General features: G+C 41.8%; 1 protein-coding gene across 4 annotated transcripts; it reads right to left on the minus strand.

Annotated features, from left to right (window-relative positions):
* Window positions 1-258: 258 nt before the first annotated feature.
* Window positions 259-26,410, minus strand: LOC135492157 (MOB kinase activator 2-like). Of its 4 annotated transcripts, XM_064778384.1 has the most exons (6): window positions 18,527-18,760; window positions 13,289-13,373; window positions 6,910-7,076; window positions 5,779-5,875; window positions 5,301-5,425; window positions 259-4,749 (listed from the first exon to the last, which is right to left on the minus strand). In XM_064778384.1, exons 1-6 carry the CDS (start codon window positions 18,555-18,557, stop codon window positions 4,400-4,402), a joined length of 855 nt encoding a protein of 284 aa, XP_064634454.1. In that variant the 5' UTR covers window positions 18,558-18,760; the 3' UTR covers window positions 259-4,399. The 4 variants fall into 4 exon arrangements, with proteins under 4 accessions (XP_064634454.1, XP_064634459.1, XP_064634458.1 ...); XM_064778389.1 differs by lacking the exons at window positions 13,289-13,373; window positions 18,527-18,760 and adding an exon at window positions 26,260-26,410; XM_064778388.1 differs by lacking the exons at window positions 13,289-13,373; window positions 18,527-18,760 and adding an exon at window positions 20,692-20,741.
* Window positions 26,411-26,659: the final 249 nt, after the last annotated feature.

Below are 26,659 nucleotides of genomic sequence, written 5' to 3' on the forward strand. Positions count from 1 at the left end.
TAGTTGTTTTATCAATCAATACCTGTCCTCACCCCCTGGCCACCCACGAGGCATGAACATACCCGCGTACGTCATTTCTTGTCCTATATACTGTAGAGCCATCTACAGTACAAAATACGAACGAAACCACCCAACTCCCTGGCCATCAGTTCAGTTCCACGACATGCCAAGAGATGGCAGCACCATTTTTCTTCCGGACTGGCTGGATCTTCACTGACGACTGACGACAACTGACAAATCAAAAGACAGAAGAATTCGTTCAATGTCATTTGGGATTTATTTACATCATAATTACAATGGTGTCCAATGATATCCAGAACATGTCATCAAGCAAAGAGAACTACATAATACACGGCAAATTAGCTAGCTGATTAATTACAACAGAGACCAATGGGAACAGTGATTGCACTTGGATGTGATTTGGTGCATAAGGTCTGCAGTCGAAAACCAGAGGCTGTTGTACATGTGCAGCACATGTCATGATCAGAGTATGGCTCAAAGCACTTGACAATGACTTTTACTATCATAGGTCTCCACAGAGGCACTCCATTATATGTCCCCCTGCAGGAGTTGGTGATACAGCGCTGTGAAGCACAAAATGGCCAATAGACCCCAGGTTCCAACCACAAGTCTGATACTCAGATGCCACCTTGTTCAAGGTGGTTGTCCTCGTCTGCTCTGTATTCCCTGGTGTAGTCCTTGGTGGACAGCCGACTCCAACCTGGGTGCAGCAGTGTATTCCAGGCTCATCACCAACTGAATGTCCAGTTTATGGAGAAGCTTTCAAACCCCACTGGTCGCTGTGGTAACCACACATATATAACAACAACAACAAAATGTCATGGTAACACAAACAAGCTAACATTCCATGTTTTAGAAGAATGGTGTGGTAATATAGGCCTTGTGCCTTCTTCGCAGAGAGCCAAAGCAATCTCGGTAACTATACCTAACCGATAAAAGCGGAAAAGCATGAGAAGCACCTAGACAGCTAGGACTAGCATTACAACTATCAGGTCCTTGAGATGACCAAACTACTTCAGGGAATTCAGAGAATTCAGTTCAGGTATCAGCAAGGTCATATATTACTATCATTATGACCATCATTGTTTTCAAATCTGGCAATGGTGCATGAATAAAAAAGAGTAGGAAAACCAATAAACAGATACATCTGAAATGTAAATTCTTCACCAGCACATGAAATTAAGATGAAAATGTAAGATTTTTAAAATGAGTCAATCATATACACAGCATGGAAATGAAATAAACGGTCTCGAGAGCATGACCAACACTCTAATACATGGAGCAGGTAGGGGCCACATCTCAACGGGTAACAATCTACAGATACAGTACCCTCCTCAGCTGATGTTACCTTTTTAGATCATAGAATGAAAAAGAAACGTTTCAGTCATGGACCCAAACGCCAGAGACTTCAAAGAAAGTAAGAAACAAGCAAAGAAATATACAATGTACGAACACCTCTTGAAGTTTAATATCTAAGTACTTCTGGTTGCTTTCTACCAGTGATTGATCAAAGTACCAGTAATCCTCAGTACCCAAGGTGAGAACTTCTTAATATCGAATGAAATGGTTTTGAACAAGAAGTAAGTACGTTTGTACAAAAACCTTTAGCACTATCCAGCATTAACATCTCAAACAGTTCTATTCATGTCTGACAATTGAACTGATTCTCATTGCAATATCCTTCTATATATTTAATGAAATTGTGGACTTTTTCCAAACACCTCAACGAAAGCATGAATGAGATACAGCACAGTATAAATATTCTAAACCGTTTTACACCTCTACTATAATTCTGGTGCTATCACAAGAGATCGCAGGTACCAAGGTACCGCTGAAAATACATCATCACCTCGACGGACTGAGAAAAATGTTTGCCACATAACATGACAAGGATGCCAAATACAAGGCTGCGTGTTTGTCAACAGGGTCAATGCCTCTTGTTCATCTTAGGTCAAGTTAGTGGCTGCTCTGTCATACCACTTGGCACCCCCAATGTTTCGCCACTGTCCCCATCAGGGTGTAGTTGTTCAAAATAGGCCCAGGTGCCCGAGACCCGGTCTCCATCTATAAACTCACTCCTAGTCAAACATCTCACTCAGTCCCTGGGTGACATCTTGGGGCATCACAGCAGTTCGACAGTCAGGACCACCACTCTCAACGCAGCATCAAAAACTGCCTTATTATAACTCCTGCATAATACATATATACATGTATATTTACACAATACTTTCAATAGTTATCCCACATGGCACATCTAATCATCTTTAAATACAAAGAAAATGCATGGTTCTGAAAGACAAGATGGGATTTCTTCAGTCATGGCAGACACTGATACTGAGCCATATGGACAAGAGAACCCTTGATTCTTTCCAAATATAGTCAGCCTTCATACCCTCGACTGGAAAAAAACATCCTGCCTCCCTGCCCTCTAAATCATGAGAATGGAAACAATCTCACTTTCAACTTACAATTCCGACAGCAGAATAACTTACTGTCAGTAATAGCGGTTAACCATAGCAGACAAAATGTTCTCACGAGAGGTTTTAAAACAAATTATGATTACTATTCACATCTAGGATGACGAAGAGGTCTGGTAATGTCCCAAGAGTTGACTATGAATCAGACTTCCAACGTATGCCCACTTTCAGCTACCTCCTTTCGGATCATACCATGCTCAACATGGCTTTCTGTGCTGTGACATTTGGCAGTGATAGACTAATACTGTGCCATGCATTGCAGCATGATATTGTAGTGTACATAATGACACAACTGATCTAAGTACCCGTTAATCGTTGTGAAGTTATTAGACATTGGTGTTCAAATATTGAGTGGATACCAGATACAGATCTTAACATAACCAAAAGTCGTGACATTGCCAAACCTCTCTGGTCATAATCTTGAATAAATACACATTAAATGAATAAAATCACATAGAACGTTGAATTCCCAACCGTATATAATCATCATAACATCTGGATGAGTTAAAGTTAAAGTCAAGTAACACCAAGCACATTAAGGGAGGGGGCATAACCTCATTATACAGCTTGGCTGAAAAAAGTCTGGCTGGACTGCAACTACCAACTATCCACCAGTTGACACAGCACAGCTGAAAAGAATTAAGCTGATTATCACCCGGCAAGCATTTAGGGTACTTTTCAATATGTTCCAAGTTCCTGTTCACAGAGTGTTTTCAAAGCTTCTTCACCGAGGTGGAAATATAGATGCTCAGTCAGCTTGATTAGTGCTTCCGTTCATGAATAGCCATGATAGAAATACATGATAATGGACGTTGCATTGAGACCCGTCTAGCGGGTGATAATCACTTTCTTAGGTCAGATGTTCAAAAAATTGAAAACCTGGCTGCGAAAAGCAACCATCGATCAAGCCATCTGTTAGAAATAACCCTGTGACTCCTGGCCAATCGTGTATAGTTTACAAAATAGCATCCAGTGATCACAACACAAAGCAGGATGATGTCATTGTCAAGCCAAACCAGCTTACATCTAAATTACTGGCTAGATTTGGCTTCCCTCAATCATGCTACTGCTCTGTCGGTGTGAGGAAAAGGTGAAGGAAAAGAGGGGCAATGCTAGGTCCTGCTCCTACCATGTAGGGACCATCAAGAAACATCAATGTGACTCGCACTCTGAACCCTTTTACAACAAGGCATTGATGCATCTACTCCCCTTTCAATCTAAATATTGCTCCGATTGTAACTAACAAAGCTGTGCAGAATGACTCAACAGTCAATTGAACAAGGTCACACCTAAAGCTTGGGCATCAGAGGTACATTTCCTCATATTGTTCTGATAGCGATTCATATCTATGTGTAGTTGGTCCCTACCCATCTTAAAACCATGAAGATGTGGCCGGCATTCAACTGAAGACCACACTTATCACATGCTGCAATGACTATCAACTTGCGCAGATCATTTCAAGGAAAGGCCTAAATAATTACTACACTTTGAGGTAGAGGTACACAGCATTATTGGTCAATATTTTCTTGAAGGAGAAGGATTCATTAGCACACTATTATAGGAGCAGTCCTCGTTAAACACACTGGAACTGGTAAATAACATGTAACAACTCTTTTATCAACATTTAAAGCTACCTTGATCAAATATGACATGATGATCGAAGTTGGTTTTGTCAACGTTTATTTACGTACAGCTGAATGTGATGCCCAAAAAACATCAGTGAAATTTACAACCTCAAAACAAACACATAACGTACAACCGCGTTTCCTTGCGAGAAGGTCTGCCGCCAAGGTAAGAGAAGCGATGTATTGGTCAGCTGACCATTCACATTGCATTCCAGCTTCCATCACCCGATGAACCTCCAAACGTCCTGAGTAACCCTAAACTAAAAGACAGCGTCATCACCACCATGATTTCAACTCCTTAGAGTCCTTATCGTCTTTGCCATCTTTCAATGTTTCGTTACTATTGTCCTGGTTTGTTTTACTATTCTCTTTATCCTCCGTTGACGTGTTATGGTTCGATAGCAACACTCGCGTTAAATCGTCTAAGATATCAACATCCTTTTCGTCAATGAGGTTAAATTTCGTGTTAAAGATCATGAAGTGTTTCATGAGAATATTCAGATGTCCTTGCAAACTGAGTTGGACTAATTCCTTGAAGTGAGCGTGGTAAAGATGTGCTAACACATGGAATAACAGTCGATGAATCTTCTTGACCATCGCCTCAAAGTCTGACGGGAAGACTTGACCTGCAAGTGACAAGAGATTATTTAGCAGCTATCTGGGACAATGACCCAGAAAATCTGTTGAAAGACATTGAACACAGATGGCAGCACGTGATGATGGACACCAGAGTTCCTCAAGTGGAGTCGTTGGGTTATTTTGAGTTGTCTCAATGAGTCAGAAAAAGAGCTACATAAACTGGGTTAACCAGGCACCTATGAGCCCAGATCACCTACTACTTCAGTTGATTCTAAAGGGAATGCTGTTATTTAATGACAACATGAACCTTGACAAAAAGCCCAGTCAGCAATCTCGTAATGATTTTCATTTCATGGGAAAGCTCATATGGCCAGCAAGGAGTCTTCCTCATTGATAACACTGCCTGGATATTTGTCACCAGAATGAAAGCTAACATTAATGAAGACGCCCTTCCAAAATGTTTTTACAGAGCCAATCTTGAATATCATGAGACAGCACCTACAGCCAGGGCAGCTTGGGTGGCCCACCAACCATCAGATCGAGGCTCCAAACCCTCAGATCACATGCTGGACACCTTTGACCAGAGTTACATACGTACCATATTTGGTTGGGAAGATCGATTCATCCGCAATTGTCTTTTGTATATAGGTCATGACATAGTCCACGTACTGAGGGGCAGCACATTTACATTTTTTGCCTTTTTCGTCCAACCAATAGTATTGTCTGGAAAAGTTAAAACAGAAGTTCAATAAAACTTCGCCAACATTTTTTTAACTGTAGTGTCTAGAAAATGAACACGGAAGATCACCATGACATTTTCCCCATTTCCATTTATCAAGATAACTTATTGATATCAGTAACGTACCAGGAAATCAGTCAGATACTTGAGTTATATCAGCAGAGTTACATGTTTGTTATGTCGCCACCCCACTTCTACATACCAAGTCATTTCAACTCAGTTCTCGTTGATCAGGCACAGAAGACTTCATGTCATAGTGTCACCATGAGTTCCAACACAGTTCATCCGTAGTATGAGTGTGAGTGAGAAGGGTGCATTACCTCTCCATGGTACTTACGTATTACAAGGTGCTGTCATGGCAGTGCATCCCGTCGCTGTACAATACTCAGATATAGTCCCATACATGAGGTTGATATGTTCAAAGAAGGAGATAGCTGCAAATAATAGTGTTAATAGTTTCATAAGAGCTGTGTCCATTTATAAGGGGTGTATCTCACAGGTGTCCTAAGTTGGCCAAGGAACTTAGGACCTCTTGCTCCTGGGATATCATGGGTCCCTTCTCTTGAAGTACATTGTTGGGTACATGACACAAAACTAGTTTTAAAGCATCAGCTTGTGGCCTTGATGTTCTCAGTCTGACTAGTCACACATGATGATAATATTTTGAAACATGACTCAGCTGGTTGTAAAGAAAATATTTTGGATCACTTCTAAAACTGAGAGCCCATGCTGTAGAAATCATCACCTGAATTCATCAGATAAAGATAACATTAACCTGCCACAACATATCGCTCAAGAACAAATCAGAAACAGCTTCTGATTAAATCTGTTGAGAAATTAGCCAAATTTCACTGTATCACTTTCGTATTCTCTGTGCTAGCTGCATCAAAGAAGTCTAACAGACACAGTCTTTGCTGTTGGAGACTGGAGAAATGAAGTTAATTGGTCCCTAAGTGATGATTGACAGGTTGTCTGAGACAGCTAACCACAAGATATTGTTTGTACTTGGGGAGACGACTGGGTTGAATAACAATCCCACCAGAGGACACAAGTCACAAATATTGTTCTTGGAGAGTGGCCAGCTACGACGAGCCAAAGACATCATTTGTTGATCAAATCACATATTTCCGTCTTCTCTAAATGTTTCAATCAGCAGTCATTTCAACGTCTTGGAGCTTATTTTCAACAGACAGCGACATATCAAGCAGGCAGACAACATCGGAAATGAGCGGCTTCCTGCTGTCATTCTTGATCAAATTCATGTTTGAATTTGCGGTCTGAATTTGATTGATTCTGACCGATCTTAGACACAGTGTCATATCTGACATCTTCAGTCTGGAGTGAGAGTTGAGGATGCCACTGGATTGTCACAAGATTCCTGCTTTTCACTTCTAGATTAGGGTTCCCAGATGTCCCTATACGAATGGTCAGGTGGAAAAGCACATGTCAGCACCTCATCTATACTCACTATGTGTTGCAAGCCACTCATCATGACACAGTCCCTTTGGTTGGTGGATTAACTCTATGAGGTCACCGTCCGACACACACGAATCACGAACATATTGGTCTTCTAGGTAAAGTCTGTATTCTTCAGGGGCGGGGGTTGGCGAGTCTTTGTCTTTTCGTCGCCCTTTCCTGAAGAGAGAAAAGCGAAACAATGTGTTAGAATGTTGGAAGAGAATGGTGACAACTTTGTCTTGACAGAAAATGCTGTTCCTAAGTTTGTGCATCATCATGTGGAGTTCTCAGATTGGCAGCAATTCCTATAAGCAACTGAAATAAAACAGGTGGTAAGTTTGAACTGTGTTCTGTTCTAATCTTTGATGATACTCTGTACAACACAGAAGTACAACCGACCCAAGCTTTTAACCTCTCAATCAAGCCCTCGGTTGACTTGAGGTTGAGGCTGACAACTTGGCATAGGTCTAGCTGAAGAAACAGAACAAGGGGCTACCTGACAAGTCCACAGAGTACCATCATTTAGTCAGTCTGTGCATCAAAAGTAACCCGGCAACTATCCATGTGTGCATGTGGATCTAATCTGACAGATCAATCGCATGCACTCTACAACCCATCATATCACACTATTGCCTATATCGCTCTCAACCACACCCATAGTTTCTAGGTCTATCAGTCAATAACACTCAATAACAGGTCTGAACAGATAGAATGCGTGTTGTTTGTAGAACTTGATTCAGTCAAAACGAAACTGATTTGCTTGAATGCTTCTGCTGTTGCCCTTGGAGAAATTGATAAAGAATTCTGAAGGCTTGTTGTCACAGTGAACAACTAACTCCAGTTGGCTGTTCATCTGAGCATCTGAGATGTTTGTAGCAGGTACACCTGAGTACCTTGAGAGAGATAGGCTATGGTCCTCCGCTGGTATAGGATCATGCAATACATTCAGCTCTGGAAGACCCAGGAGCAATATTTTTCTAGCAGTTGGCTACGCAACTTCAAGTACAATATGAAAGGGCCACTTGAAATGGCCTGGAGGTCCAAGTCGAGCTGGCCCTTCCCCAGGCAAGGCTACATGGAATAAGCTGCTCCAGAAAGAGCCAAGTCATGTTAGCTTGCTTCTTCATTTCTATGCAGAGGAGAAATCTTTGAATAGACCTGACTTTAAAGATATTGTGACGTGTTCCTGGCACAGATTCAAAACAAGACGTCATCGCCTTCAATCGATATGAAAGCTGATGACATCTTTAAGTCCTGCCGCCTAACACTTGTTTCCTGTGGTGTTTTGTATTTTCCTTGATAAAGTGAATCATAGATTGGGAAATTCCTTGAGTGATATTGTTACACCACAAGATGATATCACACTGAGATTGCTCATGTCACGCATGCGAGCATTTGGTATCTGACGAATTGCTTCACAACAATATCGTCATAATCACAACAACAGATAAATAATGCTCATCACCAGTTGTGGACAGTAAATACACAGTAAATTTAATGGGATTTTGTTATTGGGTCAACCTGTTTGAACACGAAAGGCCTCCTTTCTGATAGAACAACTTACTTTTATGAATATCATTAGCCTGTTGAAACCCAGTCTAAGCTCACCTTATTATGATTTTGGTTGGAAGAATATCCTTTGATGCAATGCCAATTTTGAGCCCATAAAACATTGTTATTCTCGACTGCAGGTTGAACAGGCAATTCATCTGTCAGGCTTGTGCCATCTGCAAACTCATGGCACAAAGGGCCGGTCCGTAAAGTCTGAACTGATGACAGTTGATACAGGCTTCGATTTGACTTACTCAATTTTCGATCTGAGTTAGAATAGGGCCCCACAGAGACTGTATTCTGGGGGCCAAACCGCTCCCATGGACCACGATGGAGTAGAGTAGAGTAGCAGGTACGGGAAAAGACCCTTGCTGCAGCCAACGGTCTGATGAGGCAGCACACTAGGCCTACATACAGTGACACACACGGCTAAAGGTCTACCTTTGCAATGCGGCAATTCTAGGTGGACTGAGTGTAATAACTTACGAAACTGGCGTCCAGTATCGAAATAGTGCCAACGTCTGCCTCATAGCCCAGGGATCCATTCAATATCACCATGCTCCCTGAACGGCCACAATGTCGTTAGAAGACCAGAACAAGCACAGCCCTATCGCCACACACCAACTACACCACAGTCAACAAGTGTACTGCCTGTGTGTGATCAAGCAGACGGCCAGCCATTGTACCGTACTCAAGCATGGCTCAAGTGCGAATTCAATTCAACTTTGCAAATAATGATATAAGCTCAGAAAACAAGGTGAATATTCCATAAGACCACGAGTGTGTTGACTGTGTTGACAGGCTATTTTTGCATATAGTCGGGCATGGGGGTGTAACGAATCAATACAGCCATAATAGAAAGGGGTCTTTATCCTTTTAAAGATTGCAGTCACCTTAAAAAAGAAGGTCGAGTACAGTTCACCCCAGAGAGTGTTTTACACAAGTGCCTTGCTCAACGAAAATATTTCCAACACACAGTGCCAGTCAACCAAAGTAAGTGTCTGGTCCAAGGACACACGAGCAGTGGTACTGTGTGAATATGTGGCTTGTTAGCTGTATTGAAAATCAGTCATGCCACGAAGACATTTTGACTGAACAAGAAAGCCCTTGAGTAAGAAACAACCACCAGCCACTATTGAAAGATATCGAAGCAAACCATCTACCATCTGTTGCCTGCCATTTCAACTGAACCCGATGGCTAATATAACTCATCATACTTGCACTTGAAAAATGTAATTTCGGCATTTCAATACCACTCTGAGTGTTGACTGTATATAGCAACTCATCAGAATATCGGGGAATTGCTTCACTTCAACATGTTCAATGTGACGGAATGGTTAGCATCATTATGAAGATTTCTTTGAGAATGTTAGCAATAAACATGAGAAAAACTGTCAACAACATGAACACTTCACAGTACACTTCTGCCATTCTGGAGAGAAGCTGTAATGATGAAGATTTTGAGATTAGAGTTTCATCAAGAAGACTGGATTACTTGCAGTATGCAGATGAAGAATATGTAAATAACCTTCACAATGAATGACGTAGCCCAAATTTCATCCCATTTCTGTACACAGAGTGACACAGTCACCTATTAACACACTGAGTCTTGACATATCCTTGGGATATCTTGTGCCACTAGGTCATTCTGCAACAATGATGGTGACCTCAACTAAACCCGCATTCATTTGTCAAATCTGAATTGAAATGATCACCAGATTTTACTGACCATGCCATTGGACAAGCTGGAAACTCATCACAATAATCACTTAAATATCTAGGGTTCAATACTGACATATCTGGGTGGTTTTGTGATGATTCCAACAATAGTACAACATGATGATTGAATCTTTGTCTGTGCTGATTGGACTTGTGATGTCAGCAAAGATTGATCCAACATTACAAAACCAACACAATCTCGGGGGTTTTCTTCCCAACTGCAGCCAACGGAGATTTCTTCTGCAGAAAAAAGCAATACCTTGCTTGTTTCATCTGTGCTAAGTTAAACCTTTAGCTACACTAGAATCACTGGATGAACTGGATGCAGATTTGCTCAGATAAGGAGGAGTGTACGACTTTATCTTGGTACAATCTTGTTCACAGATGGGTTAACACACCACACCTAGTAGACCAAAGGCAATCAAAGACCAACCATGACTGTTGGGCATTTCTCTGGAAGTGGTGCACCATGAATATGGATGGTGAATGGTCATCATCTGATCAGCCCCCAAAAAAGAATTACATCACTAAAGTGAGTCACATATTCGCATAGGGAGGATGTCATCACTGACGGCGCCCATAGCCGACTATAGGACCAAGAATATCGATATTGATCCAACTCATCATGTTCATAATTAGAATATAACCAACAGTCCTAGTGCTTTATCCCAGTGTTGACTCTGACCATTCATTCCTGCCTGATCCATAGGGAGGATGTCATCACTGACGGCGCCCATAGCCGACTATAGGACCAAGAATATCGATATTGATCCAACTCATCATGTTCATAATTAGAATATAACCAACAGTCCTAGTGCTTTATCCCAGTGTTGACTCTGACCATTCATTCCTGCCTGATAGCAGGGCCAATAAGGGTAGGCTTAATTGGAAACTACATTGTAAGACGTCAGATCAGTAAAAGACCGAAGGCTAATAACATGGTACAGCCAAACCGCTACATAACTATGCAATGTTTAGATACATTACTTAAAATTAAACAGCCAGCCATGAAATGGCAGGGTCAAGGAGTCAGGTTGGTCATATTGGCATTTAAAGTAGATGAAAAGAGCCCACAATTTTGCAGGGAATGGCACTTATTTTCCTTTTTGAAGCCGCAAATATTTCCCAGGACTTAATCGACACTGTATAAAAATCTTCGGGCCCTGGAGTCAAATTAGGCAAATTGTCAAGTGCCTGTTCCACCCTGATGACTGCTTCATGATTATCCAAAACTTGGCTGTCTTTCTGCGAAGGACAAAGACCAGGCAACAAGGCAGAGGTGGGCAATCCCTGTCACTTTTTTTAGCAACTTTCACCGATTGCTTTGGGGCACACCTGCCCCCTTGACATTCAATTAGCTGCATTATCAAAATGATAAGTGGAGTTTGACAAACTGCTGAGGACATCACAAAGGAGGTGTGAAAATAGTCTCCATACGAATCTACCTCAGAGATATCAATCGCTACTTTCTTTTGTTCCAAATGTGGCACAGTCCTGGAGGGAATTCTTAATTTGTTCTTTTCCCGGATGTTGCGAAATCTGCGCGCAAGAACAAGGGCTTCGAGATCAGGGTTGCATGAAGGGAGATGGTGTGAGAGATATATTTTAGATAAATGAAGGCCAGGATGGCAGGAAGTTACTAATATACAAGCTGTCATACAGCGAGAGTCAGACTAGTTCAACAGTGCCACTGCCATCAGCCTGAACCGCACACAAGTCATACATGTCAATGTGGTAACCATTTCAAACCGTATTGATACAAACCAATACGATAGTATGTACTGGCAAGAACGAATAGGTGGTGTCCCAGACTCATGGGTTGCCAACTGTAGCCAATACAGCCATCCAATGATGACCAAGTCGATACAAGAACCTCCCTTATGGTGTCAGTTGACACATCTCTCCCCTCATGATCCTCATTACGCCACCTTCAGTCACGTTACTCCCCGATAACACCTCATATTTGACCTCCTTCGATAATAACTGCTTTGATGCCTTAACCTATAATAGGATAATTGACATCTGTCAAATCAATCAGTTAGGTAACACACAAAATGATCAATCAATTATCATATTTATCATTATCACGGTACCTACCATAGTATCGTGATCACTGTCACCTGTTTTTTTTAATGTCACTCATGTCAAATTTTGTTTCACTTTGAACACCAGTTCAGGTAGTTTCATTCCCTCGACAAAACAGATAAGATTTTTGCCATTTTCACTGTAGTCCACCAAAAAGACAGTGCATGCAGTGTCTGCACATCCCGAACTGTTCCTTGTTGGAAGCCTACCAGAAGTCACTGAACCGACAGCATCACAGGTGTCTGAAGTAGACTACTTTTCTAGGTACCTGTAAACCTATTATTAGGTCAAGGCAAGGCCTTTGCCAAACTTGAATGAGAGGAGAGAAGGCCTAGCACAAGCAGGTAGCTAACCAAGGCAAGAGGTGTATGGAGATGCTTCATTCTCAGAGGTCATGTATCAAATTGGACTACTACTCTATCAACAATACAACAGGTAGGCCTCTGGAAGATTTGAGTTAGGTCATCTGCACTGCCTTGAGAAGATATTTGGACACAAGTGCTCTTCCCCTTCCCACAATGCTAGACAGGTGCAACTGGTGGTTGAACTTGAGTTGCCATGTTTCAGGCACTCCCAAACAGTCTAACAGGAACATATGGCCGAGCGTCTGAATTACCGGCATCAATGAATTATGAATCGAGGAAAGTCGATGTTTCATTCACAACGTTGAGTTGGTATGCAGAAAGAATTGATCTAATCATCATAGCCACCTCATGTAGTAGGCAGCAACACTTGATAGCTGGACTTAGTTTGAACAAAACCAGTTACTAGGTGTTAGGGGGGGGGGGGAGGGGGACACACAGGCCCTGAAATACACAGCTAACGATGAAAATCAGCGAAAGAGGAGACAGCATCAAAGACAAGGCCTGAAGAGTTAAACACATCTTAGGCCTGAGGAGTTAAACACATCTTACAGGTCTGAAACAATCTGTAATGTTGGTCACACTAGACATAAGAAAATATCATAACGTTCATCAAATCTCACACTAGACATAAGAAAGATCAACATGATGAAAGAAATAGATGATGCTCACCAGAAGTTGAATATGTACAACGCCGAGTTCCGACCATGCTTCATGAATGTATTTACTGCTCCGCGACCCATCTGTGCAACGCCAACTTCCATCGAGATATCAGAGGATTATCACAACACAACATAAAAAGTCACAAAAACAGCCGATCTATGAATCAGAAACCATGCATGACATATGCTTTTCTTCTTTATAGTAGTTCCCTCGTTTGATGATTCACAATAGACTATAAATAAAAGCTGCCATGAGGTCAGGTTGTTTTGAAAGCTCAAGGCCAGGTGGTGCAGGTGATGATGTCATACCTTATTTCAACACACAAGTCAGAGTATTTGATGCTTCCTATTGGCTATAAGTGAATGGAACTAGACTTGGTCACCAATAGGATGGGGACACCCATGCTGTCCCAATGGTCAGGTGTCCCAATTCAGAGGTCACATCCAGAACCTCCTAAAGACAATGAAAGACCATGGACACCATAGGGTGAAGGACACCAATCAGCACCAACAGTGAGCACTACTGGTGAGTGAGGAATCTGGAAGTTTAGAGTGCTTTCAGACAGGGTGTCTTCACTTTAACAAAAACTCCATAAAGGATTTTAGCCTGAAAACTATTATTTGTGTCAATATTTTCAAAGCTTTCCCTGAGCAGGCAGACATCTGATCCACACCACCTGTATTCTGACCTCGTTCTATCACACCACATCAGGTGAGCCAGTCTATTTCCATAACAAGGCCTAGCAGGCTGTTGATTGGCTTAGACATTTCTACAGCCTGGATAATGCCTGCTCACTGTAGGCCTGTTTAATGTCCAGCGCATACATATTGTATCATATGTCAGCATAAATCACATGCATCAACCCCTTGTGTAAATCAATGTAGGCCTGCATAACATGTGTAAACTTGGGGTGAAGCAAACCAATAAGTATTTGATTTATTGATTTCATGCCAACAAGCGTTGATGATTTCACACACACATGTACAGACACTGTATGTGTTGTCTAGTCAGGTTAAGCTTGAAATCTGTTAAAGGGATTGAGTGTCATGGTTGTGGGGGGATTGAGTGTCATGGTTGAGAGCAAACCAAACAAAAGGACGACATACTCAAAACCCCTTGGGGAACTGTTATAAATCAACTCAAGGATACACCCTGCTGGGTGGGTCCTTCAGCAACAGGTTTCAGAGTGACTCACATGGTCCCACTTAGTCCCTCAAAATGCTATTGTCTCTTGCAAACGGCAACTGTGATGCCTCCAGTGCCGCAAAATGACTCAACCAGCTGGGCTGTTCTTTCCTCAACATTTTCCCAAACACAAGTCATGATCGTACCCTGCCCTCATGTCTGATGATCGTACCCTGCCCTCAAGTCTGAGATTGAAGCACGTCTTTTGTGCACTGCTTTTTTAAATAAATGAGACTCATCCTCTCAGACCTTTGTAAGACAGCTCTTTCATATCGTTAAAAGTGTGACAAACCCCATCAACACGAACATTCACAGTTGCCAACCCTCCCAATGAATGTGATTTGAGAATTCATCGAGGTTGCAGCTCAAGAAGAACTGTCCTTTACCATGTGTCCCAATGAAAGTGATTTGAGACCACCACTGGGTGATTGTTGCAGATGTGGAAAGAACAGTGGCTTTCCCTTTGATCAATCATAAAGAAACCAACCACAAACTCAATAGTGCTGCCATCTATATAGATTTTGAGTAACTGAAAATCTACCCACCAACAGACTGATGAATCTGATCTGCTGAACTGCAAGTAATATTTCCTGCAGTGCAAGCATTCCATGACTGTTTAAACTGTCACCTCCAGATCAAAGGTGAGCCTGGCTTCAGTTCTGTTGAAGAAGTCACATGTTCTGAGATGGTAAAAAAAGAGTCCTCTCTTGAACATCTCATTCTCGATCAACATCCAGGGTCATAAAAGCATAGCATCAATGAGTGCAGCATTGTTCCTTTGTCTCCCCAGACAATGGAAACCAAGGAGTTTGCTGCTGCTAGGCAACAAGACTCTCCCACGTTTCCCACAAGGTCTTCAGGGAGATGTCCTAAGGATATTCATGCTGAAGTGCCGATATTGAAAATGCGGAATGTCAAAATCAATACGTGGAACCTGGATTAGGCTTTGATCTACCGCAATGCTGGACCGGGATGTGCTAATCACATTTTCTACTCCAGGGGTGGCTTATGAAATGAATCACAAGCTGAGAGCAGAGATGATGTGACAGAAAATGCATAGTGAGCTTGTGTAATCAACAAAGTGCTCCTAGTCCTAAAAACACAACCATTCACTCTGAAATTTTTGTTTCTGGACTTGAGCTCAATGGCACCAATTTATTCTACCATCTTGCGTTGCTAGTTGATCTGATCAGTTCAAATTGATCGTAGAATCAGACATTGCTATCATCTGAATGATGGATGACACATAATCATTCCTTAATGAGTTCATTTAGTTCAGCAGTGGGAGTGGGGTTTAATTGGCATGCAATTCAGATTAGAGAAATGGCATTGCTGGCTGATGTCAGTTGAAGGAACTGGAACCAAATCAGGATTGCTGAGATGCCACTTTACTATTAAAGGTACTACAACCGAATACTGAACCAAGGAAGCTACTGTACCACAACTTGACTCTAGCTCAGCTAGCCCCTCTGGACCTCTCCTCTGCTCTTGCAATGGCAGTCATTTCAAATTCAACGTCCACTCCAGGCACAACGGAGGCAGTCTATATCAGTATGATTAACTGTATGAGCCTCCGGGGCACTTTAAAAGGTTCTCCTGCACTTCTCCTTCAAAGGAGAGATGCCAACATCTCGCCTCCAGCTGAAGATGCAGCCAAACAAGTACATGTACACATCCTGTCTTGTTTGTTATTGACAAGGCTCTTTCACTGCTCTAAGCTATCTCTACAGAGACAATACCTTACAAGTGTATTTGTTCTTCCAAACACTGTTTTAACCCGTCTTACTAACAGACATGCTGTACCAACCAGATTCCCAGTGTTTGGTAGCAGCTCAAACCCTAGGGAGGAGTGTCTGAGTGATGTCAAAGCCTTGGGGGTCAAGAGGAGACACGGGCAATTTTTCACTAATTTGCTCATTATTGTGCTCAAATTGGAGGAGCACAGCTTGACTTTTGGAGTCAAATCCGAAATGGCCATCTTGAGTCTCGCTGCAGGTCTCACCAAGGACATCATTCTTCAGATATAAATCAAAATGGATGGATACCATCATGATGGCAACGAAGGTGGTCACACTTATTGGAAATGACAAACGGCATGCGAACTCAAAGGACTTCCACCAATAGTCGAAGGAGTAACAGATAGAAGCCTAACTCAAGACGACAGCTGAAGAGAAGATGGCTCCTTCAATCTTAGAAAATAGACCAAAATGGAAGGACTAGCTTTTCCCCATTTTACCTTACGGTAATTCAGTTCCTGACAGAATGAGTGAATGATCAAATGCAAATCAGGTAGACATGCTTGGTTCAACTAATCCATTATTGCCATCTGAATCGTGGCATGCGCTGATGGATACAATTTATTGAATTATGCTCAGTAATCATGTTGTGCCTGCATCAATATGATACGGCACAGGAATATAGCAGAATGTAAGACTATATTGCCAATTTGAAATGCCAAATGTGAAACAGGGACAATTCCAACTGGAAAATAACTTGCTTATTGTATTTGTTCACAGGGTGTTAGCCGAGTTGTCTGTCTTAAACATCAAAGTGATACAACAAGATGTTCTGAATCTGACAAAACACTTGAAGAATTCAGACTGCTGAGCTGGAAAGCCTTACACTGAAATATCAACATGTGTCAGCAGCATCTCTCAAGAGTTGATTAGCCCGGAGAAACAAACGGTACATAGCAGCCGAGATGATTAAAACGTAGCTCTTCATAACCAGCTCGATACTACGCTGTACAACGTAACCAAGTCAACAGACCGGTTTGTTGATTAGTATGGAGAAGTATGGAGAAGTATCAATACATATTATCACGAATCAATCATAGACAAGGGACACCAGAGACAGAACGTGGTCATCTTCTGTTTTGTAAATAGCTCTTAGTTGTACACGTTTGGGACAGCCTAGCACATCCTGCACGCATCACCCATGACCATTACATGTACCTCAAAGATTTGCAACGTAAAATCTTCGCAGTCAGCATTCCTTTTCAGTGCTGGAATGGGTGACCATAGGAGGCACACACTCTCCAAGGAAGCGCACCCACACTATATACCCTTCTGCACTCAAACCAAGGCTTCTGTCACATCAAATGAAGCTTCATTAGCAAGAGTGTGCAACATGAACCGACATGGACGTATGCCACGTTGGACACCACATTGATTTTGCTTCACATCATTATCCATGGTTTGCAATGATAACGGAGGACAGCTGTGTGGTGGGCGAGGACTGGTCTGTAGGAGGTATGCGGATAAGACTGTTCCCCATCATATCATTAGTAAGAATTTGTCCATTCTATTGGATGATTTGAAGCCAATACCAAACCACTAATTCAAAGTGGAAATATAGTGAAACAAGAGATTGGGGAGTATCAAGTTATGTCCCGGAACCTTCAACCAGGGGAGGACAAACTGCATGGCTGACAAAACATATCGTACCCATTGAACCCCCCCCCCCCAGGGAAGGTGCCTGACAGCAGCTGAATGTCCCACCTAACCAGTAGCATATCCGCCAGGCCAGCAGGGACAGAAGAAACAAAACTCAGAGGAAGAACGTGCATCACAATTGTAGCTTCCACCGTGTCCAAGGACAGAAGTGAAACAGTCATGTACGTACCCATCTCCGAGCCCAATGAGATCTGTGAAGCGACACAGGGATGAAACAAGCCAATGGCCACAACCACTGAAAATGTCGAGGACAAACGTCAATCAAAGGATCGGCCTGGTACTCGTGGTGGAGGGGGGTGAAAAATATACACATCAAACTGTCGATATCTACGCCATTTTTAGCAACATTATCTTGAATGTCAATCAGAATGTGGTGGCTGTGTTATCAGTGATCAGTTCCAAAGACAAGACATTTGCTGATCACGGTTGACAGATGATCATCGCTTTTGGGAGATGTCCAACCCACAGTAGACCATTTCCTAAAGAAGACAGTCACTAAGTCAATCAGCCTGCTGGGTGGCCTGCCTCCCAACTTCAGCTCCAAATGACGTCACCGAGTGACCCACACCACTATGATATTCACACCTAGAACTACCTGAATACAAACCTGAACAGATGTGGTATCCAAAACCTGTCATGGTTGTTGTGTCCAAACGGCTCAAAACGTTTTCTATGAGGGAAGGCCAGCTTGTCTGTTCAACAAACTCACTTCAAAAAGCCAAACCTAAGGAATTCAATTACCCCGTACTGCTGAGAGAGCCCACACTTGAAGTCCTCAGATGACTGGCCAAACGATGAATCCAGTACATTCCCCAGGCCTGAAGTACTGTTCATAGGCTTAGAAACTGCTGTGTTGGCAGCAGATGGCCAGCTGGTTATCTTAGCACAATTGACAAGATCTATACTTATGTAAATGGATATGCAGATTGATCAAGTTGTCCGAGGTCTGATATAGTGGCTGGTCCTGGATGGGAGTGGACTAAACTGTGATCTTTGACTCGACCGAATTAAATTGTTCAATGATCATGTCATGAACCCAAACCCAGCCCAAGCAGCACTGTTGGAGGTGATTCAGGCGGTCATCCAGGCGGTCATCCAGGCGGTCATCCAGACCTGTATCCAGGACCAACCAGTCAATGTGGTCGACCCAAGCCCGACCCAACTCCATCACATTACAATTTACATGTTACAAGCCTGTCTTCTACACAGATATCAGCTCAAACCCAGCTCATGATATGCTCGCTTAAAACAGCAGTTCATTTGACTATAAAATTAATCATCTTAAAAAATAGTAATCCACAATATTGACTGTTTTAAAGCGAAAGCAATCAATCTATATTGGGTGTATGCACAGCAGTTGTTTGCAGAGCTGCATCTGCTGCAGGTTGGCAGGATTCCATGATCAATCAACAAGAAAGATAAAACTGCAATGAGAAATTTTGTTTAATTGAACAGATATCTGTGAATAGATTATTACAAAACAGTCGAGTCCAGGTTTCGATTGCTTGGCCAGACCAACCTATTAGTAGGATTTTAAGAGTGAATTCTCAATCAAGGAGAAGGCTCTTCCTTGAAACCTTCGCCATGCTATTCTTTCTCTGTAATTCTCTAATAAGAAAGGAAGCATTCCTGAGGCAGATCAAACAAACTTCAAACACTCACCTGTTGACATCAATGTGGAGATGAATCGAATATGAAAAGAGAAGAAGAAGGCCAATATAGTACAAAAGCATTCAAAATAAACATTTTTTGAAACAAAAGACATTCTTGGTTCTTCCATATTGGTATAGACTAATAGAAATTTGAAGCTATATGCAAATTTATATGCATGTCTCAAATTGATATGATCCCTGTCTCGCTACAACTGAGAAACCCATCCCAACAAACAGCCCATCACACCCAGAAGTGATCAGAACAGTTGCTTGGCAACAAGTATCAAATCCAATACTAAAAGCATATTGAAAGAAACACAATCATGGTGATAGACAACAAATAATGATGAACTGTTTCTGCTGAAATCGACCCACGCCTTTTGACAGAGGATTATTATCTGATTCTCTATCAGGAGCGAAATGCGTCTTGGATCGATGCAAAACTGGATGATCGATATTCCATTTCCACGAGTTGTTCTTCAGGGTGAAGACGCCACAGGGCTTAAAAGTCATAATTGGCTGCCGACAACATCGGGAGTGCATGGTTGATACGAATGCAACGTCTGGCACGGGTAAATGTCATCTCCGTCCATAGCGAGACAGGAGGAAAGGCACAGAAATGCGTTACCCACGAATCTTGCTGAGGCAGTTGTCATCAATGGAGTCAATTCAAAGCCGCATCAAAACTGGATAAAAGTTAGCGACCACATACAACAGTCAAGGACACAGAACCCTTTCCTCATCCAAGCCTTCTTGGAACAAGAAAGTGAACTTCACGATTGCTACACTTGTATCCATCAAAACTGCACCTCAAGAAAATAACGAAAGAAGAAAACCATTAAGCAACATCAGCTAGAATCTCCTGAGATCTGATCCTAATTAATGATCTTCTCAAAAAAAGAAATAGCTGAGTCTACCGACGCCTTTGCTCGACAGCCTGATGAAAACTGATGAGAAGATGATAATCCTGCGGGCGAAACAATCAACTCACTTCATGTCACTTTGACTCTGTTCTTGGTCCATTAGCAGACCTCTGATCTGAGGGCATTCACTAAGAAACTTCTTTCATTCTTTTAGAGAGAAATGTGAAACTGTAAGCAGAAACCTTGGCAAAACTTACATGAAAAACAACCGGACACACAAAATGAAGTCCATCATCATCCAGTAGGAAAGGGTGATTCAAATCTACGAGACTGGACTTCCGATGTCATGAATCCATCATCTCAGTCGACAGAATGACATTTGTGTCATCCCGGTCTCTTGCATATCTAGTTCCTCTGTGAATTTTGATAACAACTCTGTAACAAACTGATGAAGCCAGGTGTGAACATTATCAGCACAGGCATATTCGTCAGTTGAAATTCCTTCATAACGGAACAAGCCCCACAACATTTCATATGTTAATATTGTGAGAGGGCCAGGTGTTTAAATAATTGAGCGAAATGCACTGATCAACACAACATTTCTCAGAAAAAAGCATTTGATCCCTTCAAGTTCAATTTTTCAGTTTGCAATGATCTACAGTTAGGATTGCTCCTTCCAAGAGCCAACATTTAGTTGAACAGTTCTCATCCCATGCTTCATTGTTTTCAGCTGGTGTGGTAATCACCCACTTTATGTGATGTACTTGGAAAGGAGCATGACTGAGTATGGCCCTTCATTTACATGTTTACATGTTATCATGTATTTATGGTTGAATAACAAAGCATTATGATCAACCAACCATTCCTTCCATTTCCATGCTTCCTGGCTTCAATTGATGGAGTGTCACAGGGTATGTGAACAGGACCAAACCAGATTGTTTTGGTCATGATATTGATGTTGCCCCTTGGCAACTGTTGCTGACTTGATGAAAGAAGCTGATGTGACAGGAGTGATTGATCAGGGCAGACGCAAGAATGGTTAATATCTTGTAATATGTCGGAGTAGTAGGAGTGTTGGCTTAGTAAACATGGCCGCTACCCGATTTGGAGACTTTATCAATTCCAACAAAGACTTAGTAAGGGATGACTTTTGCCCTTACTAAGAATAACAAACCTGGAGCACGTGTGAAGATAAAGCAAACTTAGTTCTTCAGACATCAACAACACCTCTTTCCAAATTTAATTTTTTGTAATTCCTATTGCGTATGTCTTCTGAACAGCATGTCCTGTCAGACATGCCACAACAACAGGGTTGTACTATTTTCCTACACCACAACAACAGGGTTGTACTATTTTCCTACACCACAATTAAAGCTAGCTGAAACCTAGTAACTCTACAGCTATACTGCCATTTACAATGTATTGTGTCTACAAGCCAACCTTATGATGCTATTTTGAAATATAGTAGTAAATATCACTCAACTTTACTCTTTCCTTGATGACAATGCCGTACAATACAGCTCGCCTTCGGATTATCCTAACAAGAATTGCAACATAGCAGTTGTATACAGCTTCGTTATAGATCAGGGGTGTCGGATGATGCTGCGTTGCAGAAATCAATTGTTCAAAGATTAATGGTAGACAAACACTGCCATCATGTGTATCTAGATCACGCAGGGAATCGATTCCCAATTTTTGAGAACTTGCTACTGGCCACACCTTAGCTAGGTTTTCTGTTGAATGTGATACTAATAGAGGATGTCCATGTATTGAAGAGAATGGAGGTGACCTAAGGGACTCGGTATGATAGAAATCTAATGATGGAGAACAACTCTTCAGTTTATGACAAGACACAAGCAAAGATTAGCACATCATGATGTTTATACAAAGCCTAGCTTACAACTGGCGCCCACATATATGAATTTACCAAGCAAGCTAGGTGCTGGGTCGCATTGCAGAAGGTTCCATGTCAGTTGCGACTTGTCTTTCAGTTCGGCCACAGAAGGTCTAAATACTCAGTGTCAAGGGCAAGGTCTTTGAATAAGAAACATTCCTTGATCCCAGCCGAGGACTCTATGTTTCCTACTTATTCTACACAGCAGTACACCCAAGTATAAATAATAGAATCCTAATCATCTCTATCGATTCCATGCGATGGTTCGGAAACGCACGGCAATGCCGATATTGACAGGTCCAGCTCCTGCTTCATTTACACTTTGATTGGAGTGTCCCATCCACGTGTTACTTCACAGTGGTTGGATGATCAAAATTGAACTCGAGAACGGTCGGCGGTCGTGCAAGGTAACTGGTTTACAGGTTTTCCTCCGAAGATCCACAGTCATGACTGCTTTTGACATTAGCAAGTCAATCTACACGTACTTGCCACATCCTCCGAGTCAGAACTAGACATAACATTTGTACCATTGTACAAGAGGCCTTTGCACAGCGCGCAAAAGACCCCACCCAAGTGAGAATTGTAACTCAACTCTTGATTGACTTCTCCCCCACCCTGGCTGATGACACGTGACACAATACACACATGCCAAAATACCCCATATTGGCGCCAAAGTACAGCCATAACCACTAACTGGCAACATACATGTTTGCCACACAGCCCATCACATAATCTCCCAGGGCAGGAGCAGTTCACGGCATCAAGTCCGAGACCACATTTCCTTCAGCTACATCTAATAAAGGACATGTCCAGATCTGTAACCTGAATTGTCCTCATATATCATACTTTCCATATTTCGCCATCTCCGGCAGATTTAATGGAAGATTCCTTGGTAGCCAAGGCAACCTCATACGTGGGTTTTTGCTGTGTCATCAGCAGAAATGCCCACTTCGATCAAGAGAGATTAGCTAACCTTAATTGGTTTTTGAATCAAACTGTTCTTCTGTAGTATAAAGCACACTACATGTATTCAGGACTGGGTGGTTCTATTATGAAAATGCCCCAGAAAAGATACAGTGGAACCTCCCTTAGCGGACACCTTTCTATTAAGGACAACCTCACTATTAAGGACACTAGTTTTGGTCCCAAATTGGTTGTTTCCATTCAATTTGACCTCTCTAATCAGGATACCTCTCTATTAAGGACAGCACTTGTCAGTCCCGAGGGTGTCCTTCATAGAGAGGTTCTACTGTATGCTGCTTGAGAGAAACTGAAAAACACTAAACAATTATCACCAATTTTATGGAGGTGTGGATGCCCCCACCTCCAGCTGCTGCCCTGGGATATGTGGGATGGGTCAGTCAGGATTGCCTGGTTTCCATTTTGTTCACAGAACAAGTTACCCAGGTACATATATGTTCGTTGTTTTTTAACACCAAAACCTAGATGTCAACCAACCAGAAAATATAAACATTTATGACATTGTGTATCACAGTCTAGGTCAGATATGCTATTAAAGGGGAATTGCAAAAACATAAAGGCATATTGCCAAAATAAGCAGTAGCAAGATTTATAAAAGCAACACTTTTTATAATAAAGCCTTTCAGAAAAGCCAACATTCCTTTGGATTTTAATACAAATATTTTTGTTTGGGGTTAAACACACTTGATGGGGTGAATAGCCAAAAGCTATGAGTATGAGATCTAACAAGATATCATTATGTCAGTGATATATTGATGATTTGCGAGGAAACTCTTCCAAGACTGATTGACCCGATGCCCAGATAACCACAGACAATAGACTGCAAAATATTCATAGATTGCCAGCAATGCCCACTGTACTGACCTCCGACTAAATAATATCCACCCCTATCCACCCCTATGTTGCGGACCAACATGTTATTCATTCCACTGCCTTTACACAATAAACAGAATTCCATTTTATTTTCTTTATATTGGTGACCTACCGGGTACATGTACAATGACCGAGTGATGCAGCAACAAGGAAGAGGATTGGAAACTGTTTTACGAGGGGAGTAAATTCTGAGCAGCCAACGCATCAAGCAACATTGCAATATACGGTTGGTATTCCCACAACCAATGTCTTTGAATACAGATAATTGTATCGACCCAACTGTTATACCTGCTATTGATGAATGTGCAATCAAAAATCTGACATCAAATCTACAACCTTTAACTTCAAGAATTCTTCAACCGGTTGACTCGTGCTAACTGCTAGTATTTGTAACTTTTTTGTGCAACACCAACACCAGAGGAAGAGCCTTGACTGGTGCAACATAGTCACAACAACAGACTATGTAATTACCAGAACCAAGCAGTTTTCAGGACAGAACGCTGGCAAATGGCATGGCCCACTTTATCTATGAATAAAAATTATGGTTTATTACCAAATATTGTTCACATATTTGGCCTGACAAAAAACATGACAAAGGGACCATGTCCTTAAATCACGTCCAGAATTGATCAACGTCAAATCAAAATATATAACCTCCAACCTCAGCCAAAGAAGACAACTAAATTTGGGATTCATCTTTAGCATTTTTATGAATTTATGTACGCTGAGAGTGAGAATTCAGCCCAGGAATGAATACTCGTATGCAAAACCTTTCATGCCTTTGGAAGTTTGATTTCAGAGTGAAATGATTGGATTTTGTCAGCCAAAAACCATACAGTTTGTATACTTCCTGATGAAGTGATACCTAATATTGATTCATGATAATCAAGACATTGGATTACACTTGACATTTGAATGTCACCAGTCCGTGTAAAGAACACAAGAGACAATACACCACAAAAATGATCTCCAACTGGGAGAGCTGGAGTCCATGTACACCTCCATGTACAAAGTTTCCACCAGTCGCTCAAACATCTTTATCTATGCACCTACAGAATCTGAGTGAACTGCCCCCACACTTATGTAGATGGTCCGTTAGGGCCTTCTCTGCAATTGTAGGAAAGGAACAAGTCAAATTCTGTGTCAAACCCAACACCATGGACGATAAAAACTATCAAACCAAATAAATTCCAAATTTATCATACACAAGTCACAATCTGACCAAGTCTACTGATATTCTTGCTACAGTTATCGCAGTTACTACAGGTGTTGTATTGCGAGAGAAATGTTCCCAAAATAGACTAAGCTAAGCTGATTGGAGCTGAGTGGATTGGCAGGTTTCATATAACAGGATGGCATGACCTTCTCAGATTGGCAGATTCTCTTTACAATCAATAAGAATAGCAAGTTATTCAAGACGAGATACATCATTACATGATAGAAATTTTATTCAAAAGAAAAACATTCAATAATTCTCTTCTCAGAATGATAAATGACAAAGAAAATGACAAAGAAATGACAAAGAAAATATCCCATTTTCTGTTGTTGCAATTTTGATGTGAAGTGAAACCACACCAACAACAGCCTGTTGCCAGTGTTGGTGCCGAGAAGACACTATTACATATCGACACAAATGAAACACTGTGTGAAGTAAACTCTTGTCGTCGCAATCATCTTATCATCGAGTGATCGACATCGATGACGATGGCATCATAACGAATACAGGCCGATTCGGTCCGTCCCCAACTCAGTCTCAGACCGCTTGTGTCACACAAAAATGATCTCCCAGGCCCTGGCCCTCGGCCTCGGAGATCATTTCAAGTGGAACAAGCACGGAACAGCTGATATGTGATATCATGACAGCTGAAGACGTAATAAGAAGGGCTTAGCTTATGAACTCTGTGTCAAAGTCTGTACACAACAACAAGTACATTTTGTAACCTAACATGCAACCAGTACATGATCATCATGATGTACACAAAACGCACTAGAAACATGGAGGAGCTTAGGGACGTGTTTTTTGCACAGCTGTCAAGACATATAAGTGAGTTTGATAAGAGTTGCATCCTGCACCTACCCCATAAACCAGTCCATTGTGTCCCGAAAATATTCAGGGAGCCTCTCCAGATTGACGGTGTGAGTCGTTTGCCGAGAAAACACTCAACAAAAACAAACCCTCAAGATGCTCTTCTGCCCAAGATGGCGGAGGGTAAAAGCGGCGTGTTGGCTGATCATACTATTGCTCCCCAATTCTGTGGTGAGGCCTCGTTTTGGTATTTGTCGTAAATACGTCACATGGGCTGAAGTCTATTAATAGATGGGGATGACCACGGCGTACATCAGCTGCACATTGTGAACATAGTGCATGGGTGGTGTAAAGTGAAAGATAGTCCCGCAAATCATAGTCCTCAAGTATCTTTGATTGTTTATTGCTTCTCAGGACCTGTAGCATCTTAACGAGATAAACCATTCAATAT

The sequence above is a fragment of the Lineus longissimus genome, chromosome 8 (genome assembly GCF_910592395.1).
Source record: "Lineus longissimus chromosome 8, tnLinLong1.2, whole genome shotgun sequence".
Taxonomy (NCBI): Eukaryota; Metazoa; Nemertea; class Pilidiophora; order Heteronemertea; family Lineidae; genus Lineus; species Lineus longissimus.

What these genes read in the sequence shown, in the direction of transcription:
- LOC135492157 (XM_064778384.1), bottom strand. Translation starts at nt 18,557, where the DNA reads ATGACAGGTTTTGGATACCACATCTGTTCAG. An exon ending in TGAGTGGCTTGCAACACATA is followed by an intron (nt 5,876 to 6,909) that starts GTGAGTATAGAT and finishes TATTATTTGCAG; the next exon opens with CTATCTCCTTCTTTGAACAT. An exon ending in GATCTTCCCAACCAAATATG is followed by an intron (nt 4,750 to 5,300) that starts GTACGTATGTAA and finishes TGTCACTTGCAG; the next exon opens with GTCAAGTCTTCCCGTCAGAC.